The sequence below is a fragment of the Talpa europaea genome, assembly GCF_964194135.1.
Source record: "Talpa europaea genome assembly, chromosome: 13".
Lineage (NCBI taxonomy): Eukaryota > Metazoa > Chordata > Mammalia > Eulipotyphla > Talpidae > Talpa > Talpa europaea.
The window spans coordinates 24,166,918-24,179,227 of NC_140080.1; the positions used below are offsets into that span (position 1 = coordinate 24,166,918).

The 12,310-nt window shown below is 37.9% G+C and overlaps 1 protein-coding gene across 1 annotated transcript in view; it reads right to left on the bottom strand.

Annotated features, from left to right (window-relative positions):
* Positions 1–12,310, bottom strand: part of FBN2 (fibrillin 2) — a gene marked incomplete at both ends in the record, with an annotated part of 253,753 nt that overhangs the window by 177,830 nt on the left and 63,613 nt on the right. The window contains one exon of the mRNA XM_084251943.1: positions 6,293–6,490. Within this exon, the coding sequence (XP_084108069.1) occupies positions 6,293–6,490 (198 nt within the window). The remainder of the gene's footprint in view (positions 1–6,292; positions 6,491–12,310) is intronic.

The following is a 12,310-nucleotide window of genomic DNA, read 5'->3' on the forward strand; positions in this document are numbered from 1 at the left end:
CTTATCTTCAGCCATTTCCTGCTGAAGCAAGATGTGGGGAAAGCAAAGAGGAAATGGGTTGATTTGAAAACTTCTCTAGGGAATAGTGCCTGAAACAGCCTCTCATCAAACTGCTTCCCGCTTTCTTTTTCATCCTGGGTATCTAACTGCAACCTTCAAGTGGCATCTTAAGATGCAGTTGCTCACTAGAGGTTCCTACTGCCTGTTTTTCCTGCCTTCAGGGAGGTGTCCTTGGGCTGGAAAGCTGGGTCAAGGATACTAGAAATGGCTTGCATCTGATGATTCTATTTCAGCTCTCCCCTTTCTGTTATTCTGAGATTCTGTCATATTTATAGTTCTTACAAGGAGTTCTCTCCCATAAAATACTGGATAGCCTTCAAGATACTGACATACTCTTAAATAATTAGAGGATTCTCTCTGTCCCAATGACTTCTTAAGAACTGCATGTGTTCATCACTTCTTTGGGTGTTGTAGAATTTTTTTAAATTGTCTTGTAATCTATTTTTCATTTTCTTATTTGCTTCTGTTGAGTTAGATGAAGGGGACTACTCTGTCATCTTTAAATAAGAGTTTCTATGACCAAGATGTTTTAAGTCTATATCTAGACTGTTAGGAATGGGTAATAGTATACTCATAGTATGAACTGAAATTAAACTTTGCAATGAGGGCCTCCTTGGTGGTGCAGGAGGTTGAGTGCAGCGCTGTGAAGCTATCCACAGCCTCTGCAGTGCAGGTTCGATTCTGGCCGCCTCCAGTGAGATTCCCACATGGCGTGGCAGACCTCTCCTGTCTCGCCTGCTGCTCCCCTCAGCAGTGTATTTCAGTCAGTCTGCCTGTTCTGTCCCCTGCTCTCTCTCTGGTGAATCCTCTCATCCCTCACCCACACCTCTGGCCTGTACCCCAGCTCTTTCATGCATAAATAAATCAATCTTTAAAAAAGAAAAGAAAAGCAGGTAGTGGGCCTCCCTGCTCCCTGGTGGCACAAGAGGTTAAGACAGCACTGTGAAGCTATCTACATCCACTGCAGCACAAGCTCCATCCCCGCCAGGGAGCTACCCACATGGCACAGCAGACCTCTCCTGCCTTGCCTGCTACTCCCCTCAGCAGTGTATTTCAGTCAGTCAGCCTGTTCTGTTCGCCGCTCTGTCTCTGGTGAATGCTTTCACCCTCCCGCACATCTGGCCTATACCCGGGTTCTTGTATAAATAAATCTTAAAAAAAAAAAAAAAAATTGCAATGATCTGGTGAACTTGACCAATCTGTACAGCGAACATAAATTTGTTTTGGTTCTCAAAGGGTCAGAGAATACAAACATTAAAACCAATCCTTGAAAGTTTATCAAAGATCTGAGGCATCCAGAGTGGAAGAGGGATGGATGAGAAGCAGGGCGGAAGCACAATGGACCATGGTGAAGGACTATGGTGCTTTTGTGGTGGGAAAGATACTGTAACCACATGTGAAGTGAGAAATTCTATACTGTCAAAAAATTAACAAGGACGTAAAGCAATGGTATGTCATTTAAAAAAAAAATTAAAGGCCTCCCTGGTGGCGCAGCAGTTCAGCGCTGGTTTGCGAAGCTGCCCGCAGCCTCTGCAGTGCTAGTTCTATCCCGGTGAGGGTCCCACATGGCGCGCAGACCTCTCCTGTAGCCCGCTGCTCCCCTCAGCAGTGTATTTTGTCAGTCTGCCTGTTCTGCTCCCCGCTCTGGCTCTGGTGAATTCTCTCCCCTCCCGTGCTTCTGACTGTACCCAGTGCTTATAAAAATAAATATATAAATCTTTTAAAAAAATAAAAATTTAAAATTAAAAAAAATTTAAACTTTAAATAATAAAAATGAAATAATATGTCTTGGTTCTAACTTTCTTTAAGAAGAACCAAATCGGGCCTCCCTGGTGGCGCAGGGGTTAAGACGCAACCTATGAAACAATCTGCAGCCACTGCAGCACAAGTTCGATTCCTGGCCGGCCAGGGAGAAACCCACATGGCGAGACAGACCTCTCCTGTCTCGCCCGCTGCTCCCCTCAGCAGTGTACTTGGGTCCATCCTTCTGCCTGTTCTGTCTCTGGTGAATCCTCTCACCCCCCACATCTCTGGCCTGTGCCCCAATTCTTGTATAAAAGTAAAAATAAATCCTTAAAAAAAATGAAAAAAGTATTTCTTCAAAAAAAAAAAAAGAAGAACCAAATCTCCCTTTTAGCATTATATAAATGGTTTGGGAATAACTTTGTAATTGGGTATCTTATTCTCAGTCTATAACTGAGCAACTGTCTATGCCTGCCTAGTAGCAACAGAGATTCAACTTCAAAACTCATTTCATGTCAATTAGCATAAAATAATTCTGTATTTCTGTATGACTGAAAAGAACAGGCACTGGCTTTTGCTTTGCAGGGACTGATTTCAAGTCTGTACTGCTATTTCTTCATTCAAGTCCTTGTCCTGTGCCCTACTAGGGCCTGACTCTGTCATAGATGTCTGAACTCCTGTGCCTCACTCTCACGGTGCTGGGAATGGATTGGAGGTTCAGACTGGTCTATTAGTACTTTCGACAAGCCGAAGATGGATTTTTTAAAACTTTTTTTGTGTGTATAAAAGAACTGAGGTATAGGCCAGAGGTGTGAGTGGAGTGAGAGGATTCACCAGAGACAGAGTAGGGAGCAGAACAGTGGATTTACTAAAGTACAATGCTGAGGGCAGCAGCAGGAGAGACAGGAGAGGTCTGCTGTGCCATGTAGGTTAGCTCCCTAGCAGGGGATTGACCTCAGGCTGTGGCAGTGATAGCGCCAAGATTTAATCCCTAGGCCACCAGGGAGGCCTCTGAAGATGGAATTTAATGAACAAATTTCTTCTGACATATTTTCAGTCTTGAAGTGTTTGAAGTAGCTTTAAGACCTACCTTCTAGATATCAAATAACATGAATTATTATGTGGATTTCATTTAAATATTATTAAAAAATCTAAGCATACATTTCAACTTTGAAAATCTGGAGACCCAAAGTTAAGTATTAATCTTAAAATAGCCATCTAAATATTAAACTCTGAAGAGTCTGCTAAGGTTAAAAAAATAAGAAACTGTTAGAAAATATTACAACATAAGTATGTGGCAGTTTACAGCATATTTAAAGTCTGTAAATATTCTTGGAAAAGTGCTTAATGACACTTTTTAAACCTTTTATTTACTCGTTTTATGATAGCTTAAATTGTAAGGCATGTATTAGTTAAGTATGTTATGGCTAACTTCAATGTATAATAAATGCACAATAATGTACACAATGTATGATAAAATAGAAGAGAGCACTAGACTGAATGTGGATTAAAATTAGGCACAAGGGGTAGAACTCTCAGTATGAAAGAAATCAAGAATCCTTATGACTGACCTCACAGCACCCAGGAATGGTAGGTAACCTTTCTGACTTAACCCCCAAAAATCATCATAGCAACAGTTAAAAACCCCAAAAAAAAATCTTAATTTTCTGCCAGCCCTAATTTTTGGTTTATTACAAAATCATTTTTAATTGCCTTTTAAGCCACAGATAAGGTAATTCTGTAATTGCATCAGCTATAGGTTAATGTTCAGAACTTCAGTAATGTCTTTCCTTGGATAATATATGAACCATATTTTAGAATCGATATTAAGCTATTTATAGTTGTCCAGGCAGCTGAAATTTATTTTTAACTTTATAAAAGTTTTCAGTTGTACTATTAAAAAAAATCACTATTACAAACAAAATGTGACATGTATGTATCCTGTTTTATTATGTTATTTTTTCATATCCTATTTCTTCCAAGTTAATTTGGCAATAGTAGTTAGGAAATAGTCTAGAAATTTAAAGGGAAAAATGAAATCACAGTAAGATGTAGTCTTAAAATAGCCTGAACTGAGGATTATTATTTAATTGAGAACTTTCAGGCTATGCCATGATTTTGAAATAAAGCAGAACATTTTAAACTGGCTTTTCCAGACATTTTAACTATGTGGCAAACTTAATTTTGCTCCTGTTGCTATATTAAACCATTAGGTTTTTAAGCAAGCAAATCCTAAAGCTTATCTTTTTGCATAAGCAAAATCAAATAAGCTTTCAGACATTGCTAAAACTAGAGGACATTCAGAAATTTGAAATCCGGTCAGACATTTTTAGTAATGATCTTCAGAAAACTAGGCCTATGACAAAACATGTAGGTGAAAAAGCTAATTACAAAGACAGAAGATCTTGGTTTAGGGTTTTTCTAAACCAGACCTAGTCCTATAAAATAATGTTTTTGAAAGTATTTGAACTTAATCTCACTTATCAATTCAAAAGACACTGAGCTTCTATTGCAGGTTAGGCATTGTTCTAGGTCTCTCAGAGACATTAATTTCTGCCCGAATGGAGCTTACATTCTAGCTGGAGTAGAGTAAAAACAATAAACACCATAAATAATCTGTATTTTGGAAAGTGATAAATAAAAAGTATTATTCTAGTAAGTCCAAGCAGTATTAATATAGAGCTACATATTATTCTATCTTTAATAGCAACCCATGTTATATAATTATATGGTAATCTTTGCCTAAACTAGGAAATACATAGAATAGTAATTACCATGTAACATCTAGTATATTATATTTTCTATAGACCAATTATTGTTTTATCAGGAACTCTGTATGATTTTACTGGTAATCATATCAAAAATAGAGAATTTTACTATCTATACTAAACAAGATTAAAAACTATATTTATCACAATCTTCATATTTACTTCTGACTTGTGATAGTTATTAGTCCAAAAGACAACACTTTTGTCAAAAATTATTCTAAGTACAAAGCTGACAAAGTTTTTACATGAAATTAATAAAGTTGCTAATCTGTTGGGTCATATGGTCATCCTTTGGGTATTGCTATAGTTTTGATTTGAAAAGAATTTAGACAGACCATTTTTAAAAATATTAACCTTTTATAAAATTACAAAAGTAAAATACCTTAGTGGCCACTGTCAGGAATATATTTATCAAATTATGCAGACTTTTATTTCTCCATGAACTGAGGCAATGTAAATGCTCTCCAAACTACATTTGACATTTGAGTTTTACTTTTTTAAAGATTTATTTATTTATGCATACAAGAACTGGGGTGGGGTGTAGGCCAAAGGTGTGGGGGTGGGGGGTAAAAGGATTCACCAGAGACAGAGTAGGGAGCAGAACAAGCAGATCTACTGAAATACACTGCTGAGGGGAGCAGCGGACAGGAGAGGTCTGCTATGCCATGTGGATCAACTCCCTGGCTGGGGATTGAACTTATGCCACAGTTGCTGGTGATAGCTTGATACTACTGAGACTTTAATCCCCCACCATTAAGGAGGCCCAGACATTTGAGTTTTAGGACAGTGGACTGGTTTTCTGCAATACCCCATTTATATGGTCACGGGAGATAATACCCCTGCCTTTGATATTGGTCAGTTACATCAATCATATCTAATTTTGCATATGATTTAATTATAGCAAACCTATCTCCATGTCTCAAATATAAGTGATCATTTTTGTGAATAATACAAGAATAATTTTCCTATGATCATACTGCCACTTCAGAGCTCAGAGTTGTTCCCAAGTTCTAAAGATGGGTTTAGTACACATGATATTAGAGAGTAACCAAAAAAGGGTAAGCATCATGGTGGTTGAAAATAAATTAATTTTCCAGCAAGCATATAACAGTCTGCAGCTGCTTGTGTTGGTATACACTGTTGTACATCCTCAGGGTCCCAGCCTAGCCCTGATAAATAAATTACATGTCAGGATAAACTGGGCCCATTCAAATGACTGCCTGGAGACAAGATTGTAACCAATTTGGTTGACGTTCTGAAATAACTACAGGGATGGACAGAGTTCATACTGACTTGGAAGATATGACTAATAACAATATAGGACAGCTATTCTCCCTGATACCTGAGCTTAGGTTCTTATTACCTAAATGAGATTAGGAGAGAGTAAGAGAATGCTTTCTCATAATAGGGAAAATGTGGTGCCACCAGGATAAAGACATGGAGTAGCTCATCCCCTGATTGTGTTACACATTTTAATTGTATTTCTAAAATATTCCCTATATTTCATATTATTTCTCTTCTCTTTTATGTCAAGAATTGAACTATTTATTATAGGGGATAAATAAAAGCCATCCCGTCATGATTGCTAATAACAACAAGGCCCTTGTTGGAAATGGTATTGGCATAAAGGCTGTTATCCACAGTGTCAGACTCTCCATGGGAGGTGAAAGGAGACCTGACACTTGGGTGCACCTGTGTGGAGAGGTAGACAGCTGACTCACCTTGGCAAGCTCCAGTGCGGATGTTGGGGATGAAGCCCCGTCGGCAGGGCTGAGGCTGGGCTGGACACATCTCACAGGGATGACCCCAAGCCCGTCCAATGGTGGCACAGCACAGAGTCTTCGTACAGACAATACCTGTCAGCTGGCCTTGGCACATCTGGTTGTTGACCTGAGTGAAACATGGGCCTGTCCTGTAATCTGGAATGTGAAAGAAAATGGAAAGACAGCTGTTACAATCACATACCAGTCTTGCACCCATGCCTCCAAATGCATAAAACAGAGACTATTTCTTTTGACCAAAGTGTCTAAAGACACAAGGCGTTTCATTTAGAAAATTAATAATTTTTCAATCACAAGAAGTGCATTAGGAGACTTCAGTAGATTTGACACTAGACATTGTAAATGGGTGGAGCTGTGTCTGGGACACAGATGTGTTTTCTTGGCTCGCAGAGTTTTAAAAGAATTTAAATTAGTAGCCAACACTTTTAAATTTGGAAAATTTGCATGAATTTGTATTTCTGGATTTTCTTGAAAAGTTGAACATTCTGACCATGTTGCATGGCACTGGTGGAATGAGCTTGACTTCCAGGACCATAGCCCCAGCCACCCACTACTCCCGACTGTCATCACTCATTGATATTTCTCATCAGCACATGCAAGATATCTGTTTTAATGCCTGATTAGGAGGATGACAGCTCAGAAAGTCAAAACAGAACCAATATATGCAGCACTATATGCAATATGTAAAACATGGAAACAACCCAAATGCCCAAAAATAGATGACTGGATAAAGAAGATGTGGTATATATACACAATGGAATACTATTCAGTAATCAAAAAAGATAAACTCATGCCATTTGCAGTAACATGGATGGAACTAGAAGGAATTATGCTCAGTGAAATATGCCAGAAGGAAAAAGAAAAAATATTGATGGGATTTCACTTACAGGAGGAATACAGGGGAGCCAAATAAGACATCAGTGTAAAAAAATAACAATACAAAACACAGCAAAACAAAAACAGACAATTATAAATTAGAGACATCCTGCAGGGGAAAAGGAGGGAGAGGGATCAGAGGGAGGGAGGGAGGAGCACAGGGGACTGAGGTGATGGTGCATGTGTGCATTAGGGAAGGAAACTCTATGCGGCGGTGGGGGGGAGCAAATATTATTTAAAAATAAACAATGATGTAAAAAATAAAATAAATAAACTTATTAAATATCATCATAAAAAATAGAACCAATAAAGATATATTCCTTTCATATCATTGATTTATGGATGTGGGGAGTCTAGATTGCCTATGAATATTTCACTCTAGCAATTTGATTTGTTTCCGTGACAGTGTGTTTAGTTCTAAGCAAATATTGCTGTATTTGGTTTGCTACAATCCTGTTGAGGGTTTTTACATCTCTGTTCATCAGAATACTGACCTATCTTACCTTTCAAAATGAGGTTAGAAGTGTTTCATTGCTCTTTATTTTTCTAAAGCAACCAATCAGTAATACAGTGCTACTAGAGTCCCTTGTCATGGATTGTTTCTAGGTAGTTATTTCTCAGGTAATTTGTACGATCTTTGCTCTCTGCAAGGTGATGATACCATTGTTCAGCACCACCAAAATGATACAAACTTTAACAAATGCTGTCACACATGATTTATGGGCAGATACTTCTATGAATATTAAGGACAATTGATTTTGGTCCTTTCATCTCAAATGTGGTACATGGGCCAGCAACATATGTATCTCTCGGGAGCTGGTAGGAAATGCAGGCTCAGACCCTATCTTCAACCCACTTAACCAGAATCTGCATTTCAGTAAGATGATCAGGAGATCTACACACACCATAAAGCTTAAGAACACCGATCTAGATTCTAGGCAAGTCAACCTGAAAGCTGATCCTAGGCATTTCTACTCTATCCCTCCTTCCTGCCACAATAAATTTCATTGAACTTTTTACATCATCAGTATACATTCTTTCAAGTGGAACGAAATCATTAACTAGGTTTTAGTTTGACTTTTGTTGTTGAGGTTTGAGATACAGGAGAAATCAGAAAAAGGGCAATTTCCTGAAGACTAGCCAATTCAGTGACTCATAATTGTTATAAAATTACAACAGAGGGCCTCCCCAGTGGAGCAGCGGTTGAGCCCGCAGCCTCTGCAGCGCTGGTTCGATCCCCAGCCGCCGGCGAGAGTCCCACATGGCGCGCAGACCTCTCCTGTCACGCTGCTCCCCTCAGCAGTGTATTTCGTCAGTCTGTCGTTCTGCTCCGTGCTCTGGCTCTGGTGAATTCTCTCACCCTCCCACTTCTGACTGTACCCAGTGCTTGTATAAATAAATTAAAAAAAAATTACAACAGAAATATGTGAAAGCTCTCCCCTACCCACAGTGATTATAAGCATATTCTTAGGAATGTAAGATGACAGTCAGAATTTCCTGATAAGCCCTATATGTAAATGATTTAATTCCATTTCAACAGGGAAGCCAGAAGTTTTGCAAGAAGTTCTTGTAAATTTTTGCAATAATAAAACCACCTTTCATTCAAAGGAGGAAGAGTCAATAATGATGGTAAAACTTTTAAGAAATACTTATGGAGAAAATCAAACTTGGATATAATTTAACATTAAATTACATCTTATGGCCTCCCTGGTGGTGCAAGAGACAAAGTTTCAGCACTATGAAGCTATTGGCAGCCACTGCAGCACAAGTTTGATCTGCGGCTAAGGAGCTAAATCACATGGTACAGCAGACCTCTCCTGTCTTGCCCACTGCTCTCCTCAGCAACGTATTTCAGCCAGTCTGCCTGTTCTGCTCCCCACTCTGTCTCTGGTGAATCTTCTCACCTCCCCACAACTCTGGCCTATACCTTAGTTCTTAGATGCATAAATAAAATAAATCATTAAAAAATTATATCTTAGATAGGTATGACATCTTATATATGTATGACAAAATATGTAATGACAAAAATAAAACTTAAAACCACATTTCTTTCTTTTTTTTGAATATACTTTTTATTAAAGATCCATTATATATTTTACATAATTATAAATCAAAATTAAGACTGAAAGTCTTAAAAATCAGAAGTAAAAGTAGTTGATCTTTAATTTATATTCAACTATGTAGAGTAACTCTTTTAAGGAACCTTAAAATACAGTCATTTGACTGTATATCTCTAGGGACAAAAATAAAAATGTACCCTAGGGACAAAAACAAACACGCAAAAACTTGTCATTCATGACCCCACCCCTCTTGCCCAAATCTTAAACTGTTTTTAGTAATCATATTATTAGTGTAATGTTGATATTATTATCTAAGACTGTTGTGAATATGATATTGCATAAAGTTAGTAAGTATAACAGTGAATCAAGATTTTCAGTAAGGAAGGTGAAATATAGATGTAATCCTGAATTATGTTGAAAGTATTAGTATGATGCACTTTTTATTTTTTATTTTTTAAATAATAAATTTTATTTTTATATTCCCCCATACAATTGCAAACGCCCCATTCTGAGCCCAATCCTTCCCCTCCCGCCCCCCACCCCCCAAAAAGTGTCTCTGGTTCATAGTTTTCTGTTGATTTTGATTTTCACTTTCTTATATTCATTTTCCTGGTCCCTTATTTAAGTTCTCTAGATTCCTGCTATGAGTGAGACCATCCGGTATTTTTCTTTTTCTTTTTGGCTTATTTCGCTGAGCATGATCCCTTCCAGCGCCATCCATGTTGCTGCAAATTGTATGTGTTTATCTTTTTTGAATGCTGAGTAATATTCCATGGTATATATGGACCACATCTTCTTGATCCAGTCATCTATTTTTGGGCATTTGGGTTGTTTCCAAAGCTTAGCTATTGTAAACAGTGCTGCTATAAACATAGGGGTGCAGGTGCTCTTTGGAATTGATGTTTCTGTGTCCTTTGGGTAAATACCTAGGAGTGGAATTGCTGGATCCTATGGAAGCTCTATGTTTAGTAGGTCCAGAAATCTCCACACAGCTCTCCATAGTGGTTGGACCAGTTTGCACTCCCACCAACAGTGCAGAAGAGTTCCTTTTTCTCCACACCCTCGCCAACATTTGTTGTTGCTAGTTTTTTTAATATGTGCCATTCTCACTGGTGTGAGATGGTATCTCATGGTAGTTTTGATTTGCATTTCCCTGATTACAAGTGATGTTGAACATTTTTTCATATGTCTGTTGGCCATTTGCATTTCCTCTTCAGAGAAGTTTCTTTTTAGCTCTTCTGCCCATTTTTTGACTGGGTTATTTTCTTTGTTGTTGCTGAGTCTCATCAGCTCTTTGCAGATTTTTGTGATCAGTCCTTTATCATTAGTTTTGGGTGCAAAAATGTTCTCCCAGTTGGTGGGGTTTCTCTTTGTTTTTGTTATTGTCTCTTTTGCTGTGCAGAAGCTCTTTAATTTGATGTAGTCCCAGCTGTTTATCCTTGTCTTCACTATCACTGCTTTGGGTGATGTGTCTGTAAAGATGTCTTTGATGTGCAAATCCCGTAGTGTTTCGCCTGTATTTCCTTCTATGTATTTTATGGTTTCAGGTCTTATGTCTAGTTCTTTAATCCATTTTGAGTTGATTTTTGTGTATGGTGTGAGGTAGTGGTCAAGCTTCATTCTTTTGCATGTAGCGACCCAGTTTTCCCAGCACCATTTATTGAACAAACTTTCTTTGCTCCAATGCATAGTCTTTGCTCCTTTGTCAAAGATTAGTTGACCATAAATCTGTGGGTTTATTTCTGGATTTTCTATTCAATTCCATTGGTCTGTATGTCTGTTCTTGTTCCAATACCATGCAGTTTTGATGATTATGGCTTTGTAGTATAGTTTGAAGTCTGGGAGTGTGATGCCTCCATTTCCTTCTTTTTTTTTCAGTAGAGCTTTGGCTATTCGGGGTTTTTGGTGATTCCATATGAATTTCATCAATAATTGTTCTATTTCTTTGAAGAATGCCATTGAGATTTTGATTGGAATAGCATTGAATCTGTATATTGCTTTTGGTAGGATGGCCATTTTAATAATGTTTATTCTTCCAATCCATGAGCAGGGGATGTCTTTCCATTTCTTTGTGTCTTCTTCTATTTCTTTTAACAGTGTTTTATAGTTTTCTTTGTATAGGTCCTTTACCTCTTTTGTTAGATTTATTCCCAAATATTTGATTTTTTTTGTTTCGATAATAAAAGGGGTGGTTTTTTGATTTCTTCTTCTTCAGATTTATTGTTTGTGTATAGGAAGGCTACTGACTTTTGCGTGTTGATTTTGTATCCTGCCACTTTACTGAATTGATTGATGAGTTGAATTAGTTTTTCTGTGGAGATTTTGGGGTTCTCTATGTATATTATCATATCATCTGCAAATAGTGATAGTTTGACTTCTTCTTTTCCTATTTGGATTCCTTGGATGTCTTTCTCTTGTCTTATTGCTCTGGCTAGGACTTCCAGTATTATATTGAAAAGCAGTGGTGAGAGTGGGCATCCTTGTCTTATTCCAGATCTTAATGGAATTGCTTTCAGCTTTTCACCATTGAGAATGATACTGGCTGTTGGCTTGTCATAGATGGCTTTTATCAACATCATAAAGGCCATCTATGACAAGCCAACAGCCAGTATCATTCTCAATGGTGAAAAGCTGAAAGCAATTCCATTAAGATCTAGAACAAGACAAGGATGCCCACTCTCACCACTGCTTTTCAATATAATACTGGAAGTTATATATACTCACCAAACGAAAAGGCACCAAAATATATCAGACAACTGTTGTCCTCTCTGAAAACAGACATCAGAGAAAACACATACGTAGTGGGAGACTTCAACACACCACTATCAACAATGGATAGATCAACAAGACAAAAATAAGTAAAGAAACTAAAGCTCTAAATAAGGACCTAGAGCATTTGGGCTTAACAGACATCTATAGAACACTAAACCCCAAAAAAACGGAGTACACATTTTTCTCAAGCGCACACGGATCATTCTCCAGGATCGATCACATACTGGGGCACAAGACAAACATCAACAGA